The sequence below is a fragment of the Pteropus medius genome, unplaced genomic scaffold, assembly GCF_902729225.1.
Source record: "Pteropus medius unplaced genomic scaffold, Ma_sr-lr_union100, whole genome shotgun sequence".
NCBI classification, from domain to species: Eukaryota; Metazoa; Chordata; class Mammalia; order Chiroptera; family Pteropodidae; genus Pteropus; species Pteropus medius.
The window spans coordinates 2,097,561-2,118,898 of record NW_024356249.1 but is presented as its reverse complement, the minus strand read 5'-3'; the positions used below and the strand labels follow the sequence as shown (position 1 = coordinate 2,118,898).

The 21,338-nt window shown below is 42.5% G+C and overlaps 1 protein-coding gene across 3 annotated transcripts in view; it reads right to left on the bottom strand.

Annotated features, from left to right (window-relative positions):
* SLC37A3 (solute carrier family 37 member 3) overlaps positions 1-19,830 on the bottom strand; it is a 35,755-nt gene extending 15,925 nt beyond the window's left edge. The window contains exons 1-6 of one of the 3 annotated variants that reach the window (XM_039861083.1): positions 19,711-19,830; positions 12,107-12,268; positions 10,826-10,931; positions 5,617-5,779; positions 3,187-3,270; positions 977-1,122 (exon numbers count right to left, since the gene is read on the bottom strand). In XM_039861083.1, the coding sequence (XP_039717017.1) occupies positions 977-1,122; positions 3,187-3,270; positions 5,617-5,779; positions 10,826-10,931; positions 12,107-12,137 (530 nt within the window). In that variant the 5' untranslated portion in view covers positions 12,138-12,268; positions 19,711-19,830. Of the gene's footprint in view, positions 1-976; positions 1,123-3,186; positions 3,271-5,616; positions 5,780-10,825; positions 10,932-12,106; positions 12,269-19,626 lie in introns of all 3 variants that reach the window. The other 2 variants (XM_039861084.1, XM_039861085.1) reach the window with 2 other exon arrangements.
* Between the last annotated feature and the right edge of the window lie 1,508 nt (positions 19,831-21,338).

Below are 21,338 nucleotides of genomic sequence, written 5' to 3'. Positions count from 1 at the left end.
CAAATACCCAATGTCATCTAATTCATAAAAGCTCAAATAAGAATTATCTCAAAATGAAGCATGTCAAAGTAATTAAGTGATAAGATTTCAGATGGATGTGCCTTTACCTCTCTTTGCTCGTTTGTATTATCTGGTTTGTCTACAATAAACAAGTAGCCTTTGTATAATTTTTCAAAAATCATGAATGGAAAAAAAGTTATGATGAAATGTATGTCTATCTCTCAACGCATCAATATTTATAAAAAAATGACAAATCCAAATTAATAATATTCCTCAAATCGGAGCATCATAAAGGATGATAAAAAACAAATCCAAGTCTTTAGGTACCTGAACTCATTTCCATCCTGTAAATTAAGTACGGCTCTCCCTCCCGGTAGCCTAGAAAATACCTTAGCAGGTGCCTGTCCTCTGCCCACACCACACACACAAACTCGAATATATTCGAAAAATGACTTAAAGGTTTAAGGAGAAATGTCCAATTTAACTAAGCCCCCGAGTTTATCGTTCTTCATCTGCACCTTATTAGACTCTTTGTTACGTGACCTCAGCAAGTCCCGTGGATCACTTTTGGCCTCAGCTTCCTTATCTTTAATCTAAGTAGATTAAACAAGATCACTGAGTCTCAAAAAAGGGAAAAGAAGACACAACCCACAGAAGATGTGTGATGGGACAGCGCACGAGGTATTTATGCTCTCCAGAGGGAGAGTAAGGAAAAAACGGAGACGCGCTGCCTGAGCCACACGCAAAAGCTGACTGCAGCGGGAGCGTGATGGCTGCCTGACCGGGCTGGCTCGTCACCAAGGTCTGCACCCTTTCCAACACGCTTCACACAAAACACCCCCTGAACTAGTCTAGCTTTCTAAAAGGGAGGGAGGATGCAGGTTGTGCCGAAGGGCTCGAGTTAACTGACAAGTCTGAAGAATCTGATATTAAAACTACTTAAAAAGAGAAACTAAGGAGGAAAAAAGCGGCATACCCAGCTTTCCCAAACCAGTTGCCCATGACAGCAACCACACAGGGCCAACCAGTGGACTGCAGCAGGCCATTCACAATCCACAGGCAGCAGTACAGCCACTTGTTGTAGAAATGCAGCCATTCTGTGACCGTGCCAAAGACAAACACCTTAGAGAAGAAGAAGAAGGGACATGTAACACCCACATGGACACTTGGACCGCACTCCACCGCTGAGCACACTCACGTGTCTGCCTGAAGAGACTACGTGAAAGAGACGTTCGATGACCTAAGAGACGGGTGGCCGACTCTTCGGATGCTTCTGCTCAGAGCAGCACTGAGTGGGACACCCACCAAACCGCCACCAGCCAAGGAGGCAGAGATGACAAATGCATAAAACTCACTAACGACCATCCTTCCAACTTGCATCTTCGACTCTAAAAAGTCCTCGTCGTCTGACCTCTTTTAACATCTACAGTGACCCCTCAAACACGGGGTTAGGGGTGCTGACCCCTGCGCAGCCAAAATCTACATACGACTTCTGACTCCCCCAAAACTTAACTACAAACAGCCTACTAATAGGCCTTACCAATAACATAAACAGTCGATTAACACACATTTTGTTTGTTATATGTGTTATATGCTATGTTCATACTAGAAAGTAAGCTAGAGGAAAGAAAATGTTATTAAGAAAATCCTAATGAAAATATATTTACAGTATTTATTGAAAAAATCCACGTGTAAGGGGACCCACTCAGTTCGAAGCTGTGTCTTTCGAGGGTCACCTGTATTTCCGTTTCCTCTTCCTCAGGCCTGTGTTTGCGGAGACTTGTGGGTACTGAGTTCACACAGGTAGTTTAAGTAAAAACAGTGCCAGGCACGTCGTGAGGACGGGAGCACCAGCGATGACTGTCATTGCAACTACTACGTGAATCAGAGGAATGACCTGCTCAGTAATTCTGCAGCATTCACGTGACTGCTTTTTTCCCAGGCATTTTGCTTGAGTGGACATTTTATTTGTAGTTGAAGTCTCTTTGGGGAATATTTGGCATGGGCATGCATAATACTGTGTGATTCCATTTAAATGACAGTCTGGAATAAGCAAAACTTACACAACTATACTCCTTTTTCCAAATTCAGAACTACACACTAAAAAGGGTGAATTTATGTAAATACTGTAATTTTTCAAAAAATGTAAAAAAAAAAGTATGTTTTAAAACAGGTTTAAAAATAGTATGTATATATGTGTGGTAGGGCAGCTTATGAATAAAGAAAGTGCTTCAATCTCTAAAAATTCACCAAAAAATCTACTTTTCCCTATACATGAATGGCAGACATTAAAAAATAATAAAAGAGAATCTAAACTCTATACTTTCATTCAATCAATAAAACTTACTCACTAGATCCTGATAAGCAAGCAAAGGTGAACTGAATACGGATCCTGCCCTCTACAGCACTTACTGTGTCAGGTGCTGTTCCGAATGCACACACAGTAACTCAGCCAGCCCTCACTACGGCCTTAGGCGGAAGGATTCAGATTAGGAGTCTGAAGCACAGAGAAATCACAGCGAGGCAACTGCAGAGGGACTAAACCCACGCAGTGTGGTCTCCGGAAGTCTGTGATCCTAAGCACTGTGCTCCAGCCTCCTAGGGAAAGCAGGACAGGTGAGGCATAAGTAGGCTGAGCAGCAGACAATGTGACGTGTCTTCAAGGAAACGCAAGCACAGGAGCTTGGAGGGGGATGCTGACTTCCAGGAGGGGGCTCAGCAAAGTGAAGCATTATGAAGGGAGCGTCACTGGCCAGTGACTTGGAGGAGACAGGAGCGAGACTATGGAGAGCTGAAAAAAGGGACATTCGAGGCAGGAAGAAAAGCAGGAACAGCCGTGGTGAGGCAGAAAGAAACCTGATAGGACCGTGGAAAGTAGCTTAGTCTGGCCAGGCAGAGTGGAGAAGCAAAGTGACAGGCGTGACTGTGGAGGTGGGCTGGGACCAGGGTCTGGAGAGTCCAGGAAGGGGTGTGATCGGAACCGTACCTTAAAAAGGCTCTGCTAACTAAAAAGGCAGACAAGGTACTCAAAAACGGAAGATTCATTTTACTATTCTCTTCTACATACAGAAGTAAGAGGATTGCTGAGATTCTAAAATACCTGATACTACTAGTAGTAGTAGTAGTAATAATAATAATAATAATAATAATAACAATAGATAATAACTTTTAAACTTTCAAACTTACCACTAGTGCAGAAGAGCACATGCCAAAAGACAGAACCCACCGTAAGTTAAGCCGATCTCCAATGATACCACTGATGAAAAGGCCCTAAAAACAAAGCATTTTATTTTACAGGGCTGAATAACAACAGTCTGCAAAAAATAAGACGCATCGCAAAGTCAATAAGGTAAACAATACGGAGATTACTTAAAATGAAATCCTAATCTCATGCTAGACTAGCTGTCTATATCAGTCTCACAAACGTTTCATGAAATGACCATGGGTTTCTGCACACTGTACTGTACACACCTCATGTACCAAGACATGCTGACTCTGCAAACTTATGTTCTACTTGATCCCCTAACTGCCTAAGAGGAAACTGGCAGGGGCGGGGGATGACACAAGAATAATTCCAATAAAACAAGCATACAACACATTACATTTTCTAGAATAGAAGAACTAAACATCAGTTATCTGCTTTCCCAAAGGGATTCCTCTTTGCCATTTGCATTCTGAATTAAGATGTGTTGCAGCACGTCCTGCAGAACAGAAGCTTCTGGAGCACATGTGTTGCCTGTTTAATCTGACCCTTGGGTTTCGTGACATCACAAAGCGGGCAGAGACAACAAGTAATTGAGCACAGGTACCAATGTTCTGCCTTCTGCTCTCCGCCCACTGAGTGGCAGGAATTAAAATGCTCAGATCATGGCAGCAAGGCAGACCAAAGAGCTAAGGGCAACACACTTTAGGTTCCTTCCATAAAAACATAAAATGAATAAATGTCTTGACAAAAACACCTAAATTCAGATACAAGTGTTTCTAATAAATTGACTACCTGTATTAGAGAAAATTAAGATTATAAATGTCATAATGAATGCTTCTCCCTCATGACTGATGAGGCACGTGTCAGCTTTAGCGAACACTCTGTGTTCCACAGCTGCCATTCTCATGGTCTTACGCTACATACAATAAAGGGGGTGAAGAAAATCTCTCAGTTATGCTTCAAATTAGGGAATCGATTTATTCTGTGTTGCTCCCAACAGCTGGAAGTTACAGAAGGACATGCAGCTCAATATTAAGAACTATGATCGCTGATTTTTCATGGTACTTGTCTTTTACCTCCTAAGTCTATTTAGCCCTATAGATAGGTATTATCCTCACAACTCTACAGATGAGGAAACTAAGTATCAAAAAAAGGTTAAATACCATTGAGAAACCAAGTTTAACACAGCGCTGACGGTGGTAGAACTTGTTTGTCCACCAGACTACACTGCTTCTTAAAATATGTCACAAAAGGCTCAAAGAGAAGCCTCACAGGGAGCACTCGGCCCAAGTCCAACGGCCACATGCTGGGATTCTGCCCAGAAAACGCCCAGGGCGAGGAGCTAGACTACCCGACCTAAGACCCGTTCCAACTCTGTCTGTAACTTTCCTCTCTGAAGAAAAGATATTCTAATAAACAGCCAAGTAAACATTTAGACATTTACTCTGGGACTTTAAGCCAGTGTCTCACATGACCTGGACATTCGAAATGAAAAGGCTTTTTTATAACTGGATGCATTGTCGAGATAGGAATTAAGATGCTGGGGAGAAAAGAGCAGACTGCTCCCCAAATTCCCTGGTTCCAAGTGTCGCTCTGACTCGGCAGCCACCGCAGACGTTTCCTACAACCAGAGACTCTGGCTGCCCGCTCCGAAAAGGCCACCTCCGACTGGGAGTCAGCCCCTGCCACCCGGGTATGGCTCCCAGGACACCACCCTCTCCAGGTTCTCCTGCTCCCCACTGCTCCCCCAGCCCATTCCTCACCGTCCCTCCCTCCAATTCCCGGAAGCCCCACGGCTCAATCTTCACACCGCTTCCCTGTCCTCACCAACTCTCTTGATGATTTCGTCCAGTCTCATAATTTAAAATTCATCTACCTGTGAAGGACTCTGAAATCTGTACCTCTGGCCTGAAGCTCTACACACTGACCTCACTCGCTGGCTCCAGGTCTTTGTTCAAACATCCCCTTCTTCAGGAGGTTTTCCTCAGCCATCCTGCTTAAATCACGCCCCCCACCCAGAGCCATCCATTCCCCTTTCCCTGCTTTCTTTTTCTCCAGAGCGCTTACCACCTTGAAACATGCTCTATAATTTACTTCTTTATAGCAATTTATTACTGTTTGTCCCTCTTAACTCCCACTCCAAAAACAGAAGCTTAACAAAGGTAGGGATTTTTCCTGTGTTGTCCACTGACGAATTCCCACTGACTGGAAAAGTACCTGGCATGCGCTAGGTGCTCAATAAGTATTTGTCAAATGAATGGACAGATGACAAGGACACAAAATACAAATGTCAGCAACACTCAACCCTCCTGAGTCAGCAAATGCAAAATCTCCTACACACTTCCACATGCTTGAAGTCATTTCCTTTGACATCTTTCCTCAACTTAAAACCCTGGAATCCTAAAACTTACCACGGCATAGGAGAAGAGGAAGACAGTATCCAGGGTTCCGAGGAAAAGAGTGGCTTCCTCTGCACTGGGAAACAGATGGCTGCTGCTCCAGATCTGCCGTGACACAATGAGAACATGTCCATCCCCGCTGCTCTCCACAAGTGTTCCGCATTGCTCAAGGCCCCTAAAACGTGATTTGCTTTTTCCTCTTAACTCTTCCACTGAGAGTGCAAAAGCCGTGGTGGATGAAACGCTGTGCCTTGGCATGGATCAAGGCTGTTACACCAAACAGTACTATTAATCACTGGATCCCTTATTACCATACTCACGGGAAAAAAAGACTTAAGAATGTCCTTGATGAAACAGTAAAAAGTATTAACTGTATTAAATCTGGCCCCTGAGAAGACTTATTTTTAATATTCTACGTGATGAAATGGAAAATAGTCATACGGCATTACGTAAACCAAAGCAAGATGGCCGTCCTACAGAAACTGCGCGCCACTGTGAGAGATGCAAGCAGGCGTGTCATTTTTACTTGAAAGAACGACTGAAAGACAAACTATAGTTATTCAGATTTTAGTATTCAGCAGATATTTCCTCCTCAAAAAAGAATGAAATGAGCCTGTCACTTCAAGATTCATTCGAAGTACAAGATAGACAAATGAATCTTAATGTAAGGGTATAAAATTAATTAATACAGTTTCAGATTCCACACTGCAACTAACCTTTAAGAAATTGTCACTTGTCAAATTCTGGTACAGCATCAAAGACAGACACCCACAATTAACGGAAATGGCTATTAAAATACTTCTCCCTTTTCCACTCTGTATCTGTGAATGTCAAATTCTCTTCATAGACTTGAAAGGATCATGTTGCAAGAGACTGAATTCAGAAGCAGACATGAAAATCCACTGTCTTCTATTAAGCCAGACATTAAGAGATATGCAATAATGTCAATCAATGCCACTCTCGTTAAGTGATTTTTTGTGTGTTGAAAAAGTCACTTTTCATAAAATATTCATGTTAACATGTTGTGGGTTTATTTAACTCATTTGAAAAGAACTTAAAAACTGATGTATTTTTTTTCAATTTCTTGGTTTTAATTTCTCAAACAGTAAGTATCTATAAATATAAACCCACATAACTGAAATCTCTTTGGTGTCCATGGACCAAAAAGTTAGAGAGCTGCTAGACTAAAGGATTTCTGAGATGGATTGTTATAGAAAAGAAACTGTGATTTTAGATTAAAGAGAAAAATCACTATCAGCAGTTTTTAACAGAAAGTAAAATCCCCAAAGTATAATATATAAAGTATGATTCGAAAGTATTGGGACTCAACTCTGTGTGGCTCATGGCATCGGTCTTTTACTTGAACAAGACCCCACATATTGCTTTCACACTTGATAAGAAAGCAGTTCACACAGCTAAGATTGATCAATATTTCAGCATGCCAATTGGGGCCCTAAATATCTCCTTAGTTATTTTGCCACATTTTCCCTCTAACCACAATCTTTGATCCCTGATGCCAGCTGGGTGTGAGAGGACCCAGGATTAAGCCCTACTAGGCACACACCAATGTGACTTAGAGATGGGGCCTCTTTATTCTTGCAAGAAGTCACCAAACCCCCTGCAGGTGTGGTTTTCCCAAGAACTGACAGACTATCAAACAGCTTTTTTCTGTTTCACTGTCAGAATTCAGCTGAAATACACTTCTGATTGCCTACTTTACACGTGTAAATAAAACAAAATCAAAAGCTAAAACAACAAAGCAGGACTAACAAAAAGATTCAGAAAACAGGTTACCAGAAAAAAGCGTAGTGAAGAAAATTTATGCTGATAATACGGCTCAGAACAAGACTATCTCAGTAGGTGAGCAATGGTCCAAGTATACATAGTGAACCATCTTCTAATGAACGTCATCGACAAAATGATCTTAAGGTGCCGGAGTGAGGCAAGCGGGCCTGCGTGGATGGACGACCACCGTGTGCACGCACGGGCCTGTATGCAGGGAGGGTTTTCTTGTGCGGTGGGCGCTAAGGCTGTTCTAAGCTACTTCGATTGCTACATGTTGGGCAACTTCCTGGAAGCATGAAATTCTGGGCACGTACGAAAGGTCACAGTGTGGGTTTCCTAAATGAGAATGTTTATCACAGAGCAGGGGCCGCACGCGGAGGTGGGGGAACCACTGACACGAAGAGCTTCCTGAAGCAGTGTGCGGAGGACGAGCTCACGCCGACTCGCGTTCAGGGGTTTGTCTTCCGCCTGAGGTGAGCGGCTTCTGTTTATGCAAGAACCTGAGTGAGGAGCTGTGGCTAAGGCTGAGGTGGAATGATGAGGACACCCTGATTCCTGCTTCTCTCTCCTGGAGAGGACTTCAGACTCTCTTACGCTATTCTCACAGAAGCAGCACTGTCTGCAGGTCAGGCGAATTTAAAAGGACAAATTTTTGTTTGCAATTTCAGTCAAGTTGTCCTCAAATACTAGATTTAAGCATTACCTCTTTATTATCTATAGATACAGATTTCACGTCATGTTCAATTAATATTTCCAATGGTTGTCCATGTCAGTGGAATGCATTATAAATTCTCAAGGTATAGAGACTGTGTCCGCTTAACTTTTTTTGTAAAGCACCTAAGATAGCTATGCATCAAAATGAAAGCCATAATAAATACTTTTAGAGGATGCTATTTAGAGCATTTCAGAAATGTTTAACAACATATATAAAACAAAATATGTTTTAGAGTTCAGACTCATTTGACATATACTTCTGGTTTTAAGTACCTTTCTACTTTGGACAAGAAAGAAAAAGGTAAGACAGTTACAGACCCCACAGCATAGAAGAGTGAAGGGTACGAACCACCCCCACCACTCCACTCCCAATCAGCAGCAGGCTCCAGGGAAAAGACCCTGGACTTCAAAGTATGAAGGAAGAATGGGAAGTCAGCACCGCTCCCCACGAGGGCAGGCGTGGGTACACTCAGCTCTCCAGCATTGTCAGAACCTGACTTCTCCATGACCAATCCATCCAAACCACTTCATCCATGGTTCTAAAAAGCCAGAATGGTGAAACTTATGTGCAGCAGAGTCAGTAAATAAATATCTAAGCAGGAAAGTGAATCCAAGTTCAAAGCAAGCTAAGAATGTAACATGGTTCCTGGCAGGAAAGAGTTAACATAGCCAGCCTGAGACTGCTATCCTACTTGCAAGGCCGGTAGGTCGTGGGCTGGCATCTGGAACTTGGCTCTCTAGAGGAAGGTTCCCGTGACTCCCTACTAAGAGTAGCTCGCTGCGCCCAAACTGTTCAAACAATGTTGCTCATGCTGAACACCTGCTTTCCTTCTGGGAGTCTGGGATTTTCATTTGTGCGAGGCAGAGGGTGCCTACGTGACCAGCCCCAATAAAAACCGTAGGCACCAGGTCTCTACTGGGCTTCCCCGGCAGACAACTTTTAACCTGTGTCGTCACAACCTGTTACTGGGAGAATTAAGCACATCCTGTGTGACCGCACTGGAAAAGGACCCTTGGAAGCTTGTGCCTGGCTTCCGCCACTCCTCACCCTATGGGCCTTTCCCTTTGCTGATTTTGTTCTGCATCTTCTCACTGTAATCAACCAGAGCTTTGAGTATGACTATATGCTAAGTCCTGTCAGTCCTCCTAGTGAATCTCAAACCAAGGGGTGTGGTCTTGGGGTCCCCCAAACCAGTCACCTAAAAAACAAAGACAGCCTCAGGCAGCAGAGCCAGACATTTAGTGCCTAAATCAAATCCTATGGTTTTGTGTATCGGTCAGACTATACCTGAAATACCACAGTTAGTGCTCAGGGTCACTAAGTTAGAGCTGAAGATAGGGGCGCTTTCCTAAAAAAGAGAAACTGAGGGAGACAGGTTTTCATCAAATACTCAACAGGCTGTCATGCAGCAGGAACAGACTTGGTATACGTGGCTCAAAACTAAACAGCAGAACACTTTTACCTCAAAAGAAGAAAGAACTTCCTAATAAGAGCTGAAAAAAAATGTAATTGTCCACGTCAGAAAACAGGGAGTTTCTTTTCTCTACAAGTATTAAAACAGAAGCTGAGTGGGCATCTGTCAGTAACCACAGAGAAAGATTCTAAACTGGCTAAGAGGTTAGGATGTTTGACCTCTCTGAGGCCGCTCCACCTTGCGGGTTTGTGACCAGTCAGTTAATGATCATTCAGACGCACCTGCCGTGCACACAGCACTAGTCAAGCCTCAGTCAGAAATCTGGCCATCCATTCTTATTTTTCCTTATAAAAGTTCCTGATAACTTAAATTTGAGAAAAATTGTCCAGAAACATCTCCACTAGAATGTCAGCTCCATGAGGACAAGGTGTTTTTGTAAATCCTCTAGTATTTTGGTTTTTTTTTTGTATACTCAGTGCCTAGAACAGAACGTAAGACAGACACTCAGTGAGCACTTGACTGAATAACTTATTTCCCTTTTGGTAGGACAGTCATATAAACTTCAAATCTCTGTCAACTTTAAATTGTTCCAAATCAGGGAAGTAATTTTTAAGAAATAAAACATGCTACTAAGAATATCAATATATAGCAATAACTCCACATAAGGAGAACTCAAACGATGCGGTAAAGACTGAGTGGAGAGGCTCTGTACACTGAGATGGGGTATCATATAGAATATCATCTCAGTCCCAATCATCAATGGATTTACTCGACTGCTAATGAATGCGAGGAACGGGGATGTATGCTCTCTGACTGCAAGCCACTTAAGCAAGATACAAATGAAACAATTAGAAAGTAGGGAAAGACTGAGACATTAAACTATATAATATAAAGCACACACAGTTCAGAAAGAAAAAAAAGAAACAGAAGTGGGGGAAAACTCCGTAGAAAAAGTGGCATTTTATCTTGGCACAATTTAGATGGGTGGAAAGAAGGTGAAAGAGCATACGAAAGAATAAGAGCAAAATTTCAAAGGCAGAAATGAGCAGGGTACCTAAAAAACTCAATGAAAAAAATAGCCTCGCCAGAACTGCGTGATTTCAAAACAGGGAGAAATAAGCTGGTTGGAATGGTACTGAATCAGGGCAAACTAAGAAATTAGGCAGCAGAGTTTGCATTTTATGCCTTTGGGAACAGTAAGCCACTTCAGAGTCCTAAGCACATGAATGAAACAAAACAAAAGAACTTAAGAATTTAGAGGTGAGCACAGTTCCCTTCTTAAATCCATTCCAGCACTTTATTCTTACCTCTGCAGGTTCAACTGATTTATTAAAAGCACTCGGGGTCCACTGCTTAGAGATACTGACTTTGACATTGCTAAATGTTTTTCTTGATGCATGGAGCAACGAATAACTGAAAAAGAGAAGAAATAGAGCTGAATGAATAGTAAAGAAAATGGCATTTAATAAAATCACAGAAATGTTCCCATTTGTTTTATTCAATTTATAATTCTTAAAAAAAAAAAAAAAAAAGGAACACTGCTTCATAAGGACTGCCAACTCTAACAGTCTCTGCTAAAGGAAAAGGAAAAACTAGTCTTCTTCAATATGAGCTCGCATGTTCACTTATAACTTATCCCTGGACCTATAGGATGGGAGATGGGACTGATCTCAACCCATGTAAATCATGTAAAGAATTTTAAGTCTTTAGCAATCATTGGCTACTCATTGTGCTAGCCATTCCGTAGCTTCTTCCTTAGATCCTGTCTTCTCATATGGATGCCTCCCCCAACCCTTCACAAATGGCTATCCCCTAAACCAAGCATCCAAAATTATCTATCTTATATAATTAGCCATTTTCCTAGTTTCTGCCAAAAAAAACCCAAAACCATCATCATCATCATTTGTGGTGCCTTCAGTAAAGATTAATAAACAAAATCTACTCAGAAGAAATAATCAAAAGAGTTGAGTCACAGGGTTATGAATAACATGCCCTTAATACCAAAAAGCCTGGTTTTTGTCACCTACGACCACTAAAGCAAGCCACTGAGGGCCGGCCATAGAATCGCAAACAGGAATGGTTCTTAAGCCATGCTGACTGGTCAGGGACGTCATACGAGTTACCAGGGTTCCCCACAATTGTCTCATACCATTTTTACTGCTCAAGGAGGCATGGGGCATTCCCCAAATACACACATCCTTTGCTCTCAAGCTCCTAGTTTTAACACATAAAGGACTTTATATTATATCAGGCTTTCTCGACCATGGCACTAAAGACATTTTGGGCCCCCAAAATTCTCTATTGTGGGGGCTTGTCTTGTGCATTGTAGGATGTTTGGCAGCATCCCTGGTTTCTACCCACTAGATGCAACCAGCACCCAGCATGACAAATAAAAATGTCTCCAGGTATTGCCAAACAAAGGCAAAAGAGCCCCCAAGAACTACTGTATTAGAGCTCTCAAAAGGAACAACAGAGGTACAACTAGTCTACCACATAAGCCCATGCCACTCACTGCACTAAGCTCTGGCCATGCAATAAATGTCTCCCTCAAAGGGGAAAAAACAACGACACTGTAGCAATCCACTCACCTGAAGAAGGTGAGCAAGAACACGACAACATGATGATGGCTGAATCGGGAGAGAAGAGCTCTTCTTTGAAAAATATCTGGCCAGGCCATGTTCTTCCTGCCCTGCCTTCTCACCCTGAACCTTAAGGTTTGGATAGTGAATGATTTACATCATTTCTTCTCTCTGGAAAGACAAAACACATTATTAACATTACTCGAAATAAGCAGATTATCCAAAACCTGAATTATTTAGACTTATGACCAGTCAGCATATAACCAGGTGTTGAAAAAAATCACATGGGCTAGCTGACACCAGAAAACCAGATGGAAAGTTATGTTTTATAGTGATAAGATAGTCCTTTCGGCAAAAAAAGAAATCTTTACAAAAGATTACATGCTAACAGAAAGAACTCATACAAAATGATAAGAAAACTACTAATTCTAACAGAAAAATGAGGACAAGAAACGAATAGATGACTTAGAAGAAATGAATAGACAACTTAGAAGAAATGAAATGGCTAATTAAACTTATCAAATAAAAGTTCCCATCTCACTAGTAATATAAAAAATGCTAATGAAGGATGTGGTTCCATAGTGTGTCGGTTAGCGTGTCTGCTTTACACGCAGAAGGTTCATGCCTCAGTGGAGCCACAGCCCACGGTCTACGGCCATGTGCCACCCTGAACAAGCCCGATGTCTGATCTCGGAAGCTAAGCGGGTCAGGCCTGGTTAGTACTTGGATGGGAGACCACCTAGGAAGACCAGGTGCTGTAGGCATAAATAATAATAAATAATATGTAAATAAATAAATAATGCTAATTAAGACAAGAAAATGTTTGCATAGTTAAGAAAGACTGCAGTGAATGCAGCTCAAGGTGTAATGACTTCTGAACTCTCTCGGTAAGCTGATGGAAGTGAAAATTAGTATGGTACTACAGGAAGACAGTCCAGCCATGTTCAAGAGCCTTCGACACAAAAATTCAATTTCCAGAGATCTGTTCCTAAAGAAAAAATACAAGATGGAGTCAGGTCAAATAAACAAACGTCGTTTTCGCAAAGCGTCAAAGGAGCGTTTTTATTTTAAAGAAATGAACTTTGTGTCAGTCATGAGGGAACAGGGGAAAGAGGCAGGGCCACTCCTATGCCATCTCTCTGCACTACTTCCTCTCACCTTTCCTTGGTCCTCTCTGAAAACTGACCCATGTCCGATAGCCAAGAATAATTAAGCATAAAGTAGCATCTGAACTTAATGTCTCTAGCTATGAGTCTGCAGTAACAACCTAAATATGCAGTAAGAGGGAAATTATTATATAAATTATGGTATATCCACATGGTCTAATATTCCATAATCATTTGACATGATAAATTAAGACTTTAATTACATGAGAAAATATGATGGGAAAAAAGTAGGATATGACTTAGAATATGATCGACTCAACTTTATGTTTACATAATATTTACAAATAAACAGGAAATATATTAGTTCTCTCTGGGTAGTGGGATTATGGGTAATTTTCATTTTCTATATACTTTCCTAAAAATTCTACAATAAATAAGTATATTACTTTTATAATCAAAGGGGAAAATATCCACAGCGCTGGAAAAGTACTGTAATTTATCTCTATGTCGGAAAAAAATAAATTGACAAAATAACATGTCTAATAAATACACTATAATTGAGCTCCCAATACTAAAATAAGTGAATCACAGGCCTCTGCTTTCCAGGCTGTGTTCCTTGTAACTGCTGTCCAACTCGTTTTCACTAACCACGGCTTGGTAGATGTACCCAAATCTCAAATGCTGAGAAACCCACCAAAAGGCCATCCTTGATAAACATTATAGCTGTTTCACTTACTGGCTATGAGCCCTTGGTCGAGGTAATCTCTGTGAATCACAGATGACCGTCTATAAAATGGCCTGTCTCTTCTGGCAGTTATGAGAGTAAAATAAACAATGTATGTAAGGTATTAAGAGAATTATTTTAGCCACTGGTCTGCCTGGGATTAATCCCACATCACCAGAATGCAGCTAATTTCACTTAATCATTCTCTCTGAAAACACTGACAAAATTATGAACCAAGTAAGACTCGTTCACAAAAATGTAATAAACTTTCTGTCTGTAATTCCAGGAAGTTACAAAACAGAGAGCTATTAGTGTTACTGAAATTTACCTCCATCCCCAAAATTAAACATGAAACGCAAGCGGAACGATTGGAAGCGTTATTCATTCCTTATAAAGCTCTTTGTTTGTTTGAGAATTTTTATAAGAGTTTATTGGAGCCAAACTGATGACATATGCCAGGAAGCAAGATCTCAAATGCTCCCTAAAGTGTAGCTCTTTGAATTGAACACATCACATCTCAAAACACTGCACTGAGTTCTTCAGGAAAGTTATTGGGGTATGAAATTCAATAATTTATCAGGTAAAATAATAATTCCAAAAATGTACACCCCAACAGGTTGGGATTACATTGCTTCGGCAATAGTGGTTGTGTATTTCAGGGTTGTATAGTTACATTAATAGCTTTAAATGACTAACAAGCTGTTTTTGAGACTGTCTGGATTTAGTTTCTAAATAAAACAACTTTTCCTTAGCTACAGTGACTGGAGAAAAGGCTTAATAAGTACGTCAGGAAAATAGTTTTAAACATTCGCCTGCTATTGGCAGAATGGCATTTAAAATGAATCCTATTACAACATCTGGTCCTATGTAATTGTAATAATTAATAATAATAATACCTTGCACTTCTATCTCCTACATCATAGAAGTGATTTCTAATCATCGGTGCACCCTGAGGCCCGGGGGAGCACACAGAGTTTTTGCCAAGTCTGAATCCATCAAGCACATCCTACTTTCCAAAGACCATTTTCTTTCCTGCTCTCAACAGAGACTGAACAATCGTCTCTATTTTTCAAGTGTGTATAAATGCTGTTATAATTAAAACCAAATTATAATTAAAATTAAATTATAATTAAAACCAAAATCCACTTAAGTGTTTCTAAATCCACAGTAGCTTGGCATTTAGTATTTTCTCAATCAACGGATACTTAACATACAACTATCACGTGAAAATAAGAATGATCTTTAAAAAAAAAAAAACCTTATTGAAAATAAGATCCTTGCCATCGAAGAGGATCCAGAACCACTGAGCCATGTTCTACTTTCCAAAGCAAGTTCACAATCACTAAGTCATCTGATTAGTGATGAAGCTTGTTTTGGGTCCTAGAAGATCGTGCATACAAGGTATTTTCCAGGATGGAGCACTCCATACTGTGCAGTCAAAGCTGGATAAAAGACAGCTCCACATGTAACATGTCTAGACAGAAGGCAACCTTCCCCTATCAACACTGCCTCAGAATAGAAAACATTCCGACATTTTCACTTTCTATAGATGTTGAGAGTCCTTGACAACACAAAGAGAGTAAGAGTTAAAGCTTGTGTCGTGTGTTAGGAAGACTGTGGGAGAACTAGGCGAAGTGAGAAGGCGAAGACTGAGAGACAAGGAGCAGCCCACGGTCCCTCCCCGACCTTCCTACCACGCTCTCTGGAAATCTAGAGGTGCGGTTAATGAACTTCACTGTACATGGTGGACTCCTGCCTGTCCCCAAACGACCCCGCTTCCTCCGTGTGCTCTCAGGAGAGAAGCCATCTTCTCCTCACCTTCCTCCTTCCTCCCAAACCTCAGCCTCTCAACTCACGCACCGCCCTCATGCCAGTTCACATCCTGACCTCCCCCACTGCACACGCTTCTTGCTCACCTTCCCCAGCCCCCCACCTCTGTTTCCGTCTCACTTCATCATCCAGGTTGGCAATCGCTCACTTCCCTGTCACCACCAATCTTAACCCTCTAACTCACAACAAAACCCACTCCATGGTCAAAATCCACTCCCCGTTTATGACCAGTAATTGAATCACCTCCCCAAAGGGATTTTCAAACACCCTTCCCTTTCAGAAAACTGCTTACTTTATACTCCGACTCCAACAGTCATTCTACCTCAGTGAGGTTCCCAATTCATCACCCCACTATTTTTTCTGTTATCCGTTATCCTCCTCTTCTCCTCATTTCCTTCTTTACCAACTTAGACTCTAAACTATCTCCCTTATGGGGCTTCTTTTGCTTGCTTGCCTCCGTCCTCCTTCTCTGCGACCAAGCAACTGAGTTTTGCCAGAGGAAAATCACACACACAGCTCGCTTTCACTTTTTAGATTCAAAACCACAAACCTCAATGAGCATGCAACGTTGCCCAGCAAGTCTACACTTCCCTAATCATTGTGCTTTCTCAATCCCTGAAACAACTATTTCACACTTCTCTTTAAACTTTCAGCATCTCTGTCTCTCTCCTCCTCCGTCTAGTGCCACGGCCGGCCGACTCGCAGCTCTACAGCTCTGATCCCCCAGGGCTCCCCGCAGTACAGCCGGTGGACCCCGTGCTATCCCTCCATGCATCTAAAGTAGAATTCTTCATTTCCTCGCTCCAAACCGATTCCTGCCCCAGTATTCCCCACCTCAGTAAACAGTATCGCCATTCCTCCAAAACGCCCAAAGTAAGGAGGCCTTAGGCTTCATTTCCCTTTTTCTCAGCTTCCACATCAAACCCATCACTAAGTCCGGCCCTTATCACCTCCAAAATACCTCCCAAATCCATCCTTTTCTCTCCATCCCCACCGCCACTCATTTCTGCCACCACGCCCCGTGCGAGTCTTCTGCAGGTTCCACTATGTCTACATCTACCGCCCACCGCCATCATTCACACATCAGCCAGAAATAACCTGGAAGCCTCAGTCAGCTGTCATTCCTCTGCTTAACACACTTTGATGGCTTCTCGAAACACAAAACTCTTTGCCATGGCCTTCGAAGCCTGTACACCCCAGGCCTCTGTAGTAAAGCAGGAAGGTTAAGGAGTGGGAGCCAGTAGAACTGACAGCTGGGGTTGGCAGGAAAAGGCTAAGGATGAAGGAGGGTACTGCCTGAGCAATGACTGGAGATACCGGGCTTCTTTCTTTTAGTTATCTTATTAATTTTCAATAGGTTATATGCATGAAGTAGAAAATTCAAAAGATGCCAAAGGATATAGAGACAGCTCACTCCCAGTTTCTTTCGCATCCCTGCAGGCGCTATACCTGTGCATACGTTCCGGGCACAGCCCTTCATACGTACAAACACAAATGAGCATACGACATAGTCTACACCATTATTTCCTTCATTTATCCGAGGCTGGGGGTCTGTCCGCACCTCACCTACAGAGCTGCCACACACGACTCCTACCGGACAGCTGGGTGGTTCCCAACCCTTCGCCAGTATACACGGTGAGAAGCTAGGACGTGTCCTTCCTCGTCTCTGCCCACCTTGCTCGCCATCCTCACCGGCACCACACCTCCACACTCACTACCGCCTCCCATAACTCATCCCTTTCTTGTCCTTTCTTGCTTTGGGCCTTTGCATGGATGTTCCACTGTCTGAAGTGCTTTTCTCCTGGTTCTTTGCAAACTGCTTGCTCTTCCTTTTCCTGGCTTGTCCTCGAATGTCAGCTTCTAGATTGATCTGCCCTATTTAAAATGGTCTCCCTCAGTTACTACCTCTCTCATCTCTCTCTCTCTCTCTTTCTCTCTCTCTCTCTGTTCCTTCTCATCAGAGCCTATCTCTCAATCTAGTCTGTTCACATGTTTATGGTTCATCTGCAAACTCCATAAAAGCAGTGGCTTTATCTGTCTTAAGTCCACAGCTATATCCCCAGCACCAAGCAGAGTATACGGAATGATCAATAAAGATGTTTTGAATGAATTAATTCTTTGACTGATGGCCAACACTGAATGCTTTCAAAGTGCCAGGCATTGTGCTAGGGATTACTGCATTTAGTTCTCACAACATCTTACAGATGAGAAAACAGATTTTAGAAAGTAATATCTTTCTCTTAAGAGATGAAGCAAGCGTTCAAACCCAGACCTGACCGTAGCCCTTAGGTTACACTGTATAAGAGTAAAAGCCTGAACTATAAAATATCTCAAGTTGAGTAAAAAAACAATAATTAGAATATCTCACTTTAAATTTAGATATAAATCCAGGATGGGAAAACATACACACACACCCCTTATTAGTAACAGCAGTCTCTTAAGCACTACACTCGAATAAGAAGGGCTTTAGTTAGGACAATTACTTCATTCCCCAGACTTCAGTTTTTACATTTGCAAAGTATAAAGATTATGTATACTCAAAGTATAAAGAGGTAGGTGGAAAAGTATTAAATGGGTAATTGAGTTCACCAATTATTTAGCACCTCAGTGCTCAACACTTATACGAGTGTCTCTTTTAGCCCACAATATCTAATTTGAAGCCATTTATCTGTACCACAAAAATTCTTTTATTCAAAACTCAAATCTTCTTGTAGTTTTTCTCTTTTCTTGAATTGTTTCATCACCACAGGTAAAAAATACCTAGCAGTTATCTGTAAAATTCTCTCATCTTATTCCAGGGTTCTTAAAACCACACTCTTCCTATCTATTTTGAACATATTCCAGAGACAACTAGTTTTCAAGATAAACTCTTTCCCTCTCCAGGGCAAAGTGAATGGTCATCACTGTGATGTTCCATTATCACTGATGAACAGGGACAAAACGAAACATTCAATAACACAGTTGATCCTGACAGCTAGAGAGCAACGAGACAGTGCACTGACTTTAATTTTCTAAGTCCTGTTTCAAGGTGATTTTCTAATGGAAATCAAAGATTAACAGAAGAAGGGGGGACTGTGAAGCCACATGAGGCCACAAAAAGGTATTAAAGTTGGAATCCAAGATCCTCCACTTAATTAACTTCTTTGAGTTTCAATATCCTTTGAAGATCAAATGAGATAATCTAAAGAGAGTTCCTAGTACAGAGCGTGGCACACAGTAAACATTCAACAAATGGGAAAGAAATAAGTCAAACACCACGAGACGGTGAAGAAATAAGGTGGCAATTAAGAATGATTTTGCTCATCCCTGAAACATTCGCTTTCTCCTATAAACGTTTCAGTAAAAATTGGCATAGCATCACCTTACAATCTTATATTTCAGGAAACACCCAAAGCCCTGTGGACACATTTAGCCTCTGTCAAAAGTGAGAATAAACAGACCACAGTCTGCCAATAAGAATACTGAAGCAATGACGAATAAGTAACCTGACCAAATTCCTTGACTGAGACCATGGTACTTACCAAAAAACAAAGCCCAGGTTTTCCACTAACATTTTTCTCCTTCTGAGGCCTCTATCTCCTTTCCCAAAGTTTCCCCCACCTACTTGCAAAAGATCCCCTCACCTGGTCTAAACTACAAGCCTGCACCAGAGCCCCAGCGGGCCAGACTACCGGCTCTCCCCTGGCCCGCCCCCAACTCCACCGCGACCCTCCCGCTCGCCTCCCGCTGCGGTCCTGGCCCACCCCGCCAAGGCCCCGCAGCACTGGGGATCCGACGAGCCCCGCCCGGGGCGCCACACCCACGGCCACCACCCTCCGCATCTCCGCCTCGCCCTCCCGTCTCGTGGACGCCCCTTCGACCTGACCTACCCTCCCAGGCGGCGCCCCCATCCCCGCTCCCAACCGGGGTCCTGCCCCTTCCCGGCTCGGGTCCGACGGCCGCAGCTTGCACACCCGAGACCCGCTGCTCTCTGGCTGGCCGCTCTGCTCACTCGGCTCCGCTCGGTTGCCCGCCCGGCGCCGCCGCCGCCGCCGCCGCCGCCGCCGCCACCTCACTCCCGGAGCTGCGGCCAGAGTTTCCGGGCGCCCACGTGACCTGCGCCTGTCCTTGCGGCATGCTGGGAGTTGTAGTCCGACCGCGGGACAGACGGACTGGGTGGGCGGGGCATCCTCCGGCGCCTGGCGGAGGTCTCTGTGGACCCCGCTCGCTGGGCGAGGGCGGGGGATACCTGCCAGGAATGTTAGGAAAAAAGCAGTAAGAGAGAAAGATATAATCTGAGGAGAAATGATGTATAGGTCATCTTTTTTCAAAACTTTATTCCGCTCTTCGTTTTTATGGAAAGCAACGTGCTGCTAAGTGTACTACAGACCGCCCGAAGTATGTATAGGCTTTAGATGGTGTAATTAAACGCTGTTGCCCACATGGACAAAGCCATTAGTCGCCCAGTATCATTCACTGTTCTCCATCCCAACCCACCTACTCATACGATAAATGAGTTGAGATCCTGGCCGCCTTACAACACACAGCTTTGAACAAGGGTGCTCTGCCCTCATGGGCTCGCTTTCAACTCTTGGGAAAATATAATTTTAAAAACAAAATTTTTAAAATTGAAACTGCTCCCGGCCCAGAAAACCTCTCCATAAAAGTAGTAGCTTAGAAAACAGGATTTTTTTCAGTTTTACAGATTTCTTGAATATTATCATAAAGAATGTAAGATAGGAGCATGGAATAGTATGGCAGAAAGAACATGGGCTGTGAGTCAGGGAGGTCTGGCATTCACGCTGACTCTTTCAATCATAAGTTATGTGACCTGGGGCAGATGACAGTTTGAGCCTCATTTTCCTCACATTTTCCCCCTCTTTCTCACGAGAGCTTCAGGAAACAGAGGTTGATAAAACAATTTCCTCCTTAAGACGTTGAAGATCTAAAACAAGATGTGAGATAAAGTAATGATAATGTAAGCAGAATAGAATTAGTATTTTGAAAGTTGTTCAAATAAAGTCTTTTAGATGTTCAAAGGGGTATAATGTTCAGTCGAAAGGAATTCAAAAAGGATCTCAGAAAACAGTTTTATTATGGAATAAGCTTTGAACCAGAATGTGATGCACGTCATCGGCAAGGTGCTAAGAGTTACATATTGAAGCCCATACAACCCATTACTAGCATGTTCTCAAGATAATCACTAGTCCTCAAATGAAAGGATTTGACAGAACCTTTTGTCATGCATAGTTCATCCTAACTTAATGGTGGTAATTGGGGAGACCAACTGTGTCAGCTTATCCAGAGGAGAAATAAACTTCTCATATCTTTAGGACAGGAGATAGATCTGCAGACTGGAGTGAGGCACCCGGGAAAGTTAGAGACACTGCCTGTCTGCAAGTTTGCATTCTGATGATGGCTGCCCGGTCCTGGAGGAAACAGTCCTGAGTTGTGAGACTGGCCACAGGTTATTTAGCCATTATAATGATCCATATATATTTGAAAAGAACACTGAAAGAAATTTTGAAAGAAAAGTGAATGAGGGGAATTTACAGAATGCAGAAGTAGTTTTGTTTCCAGTCATCTAAGGATGTAGCTGGGG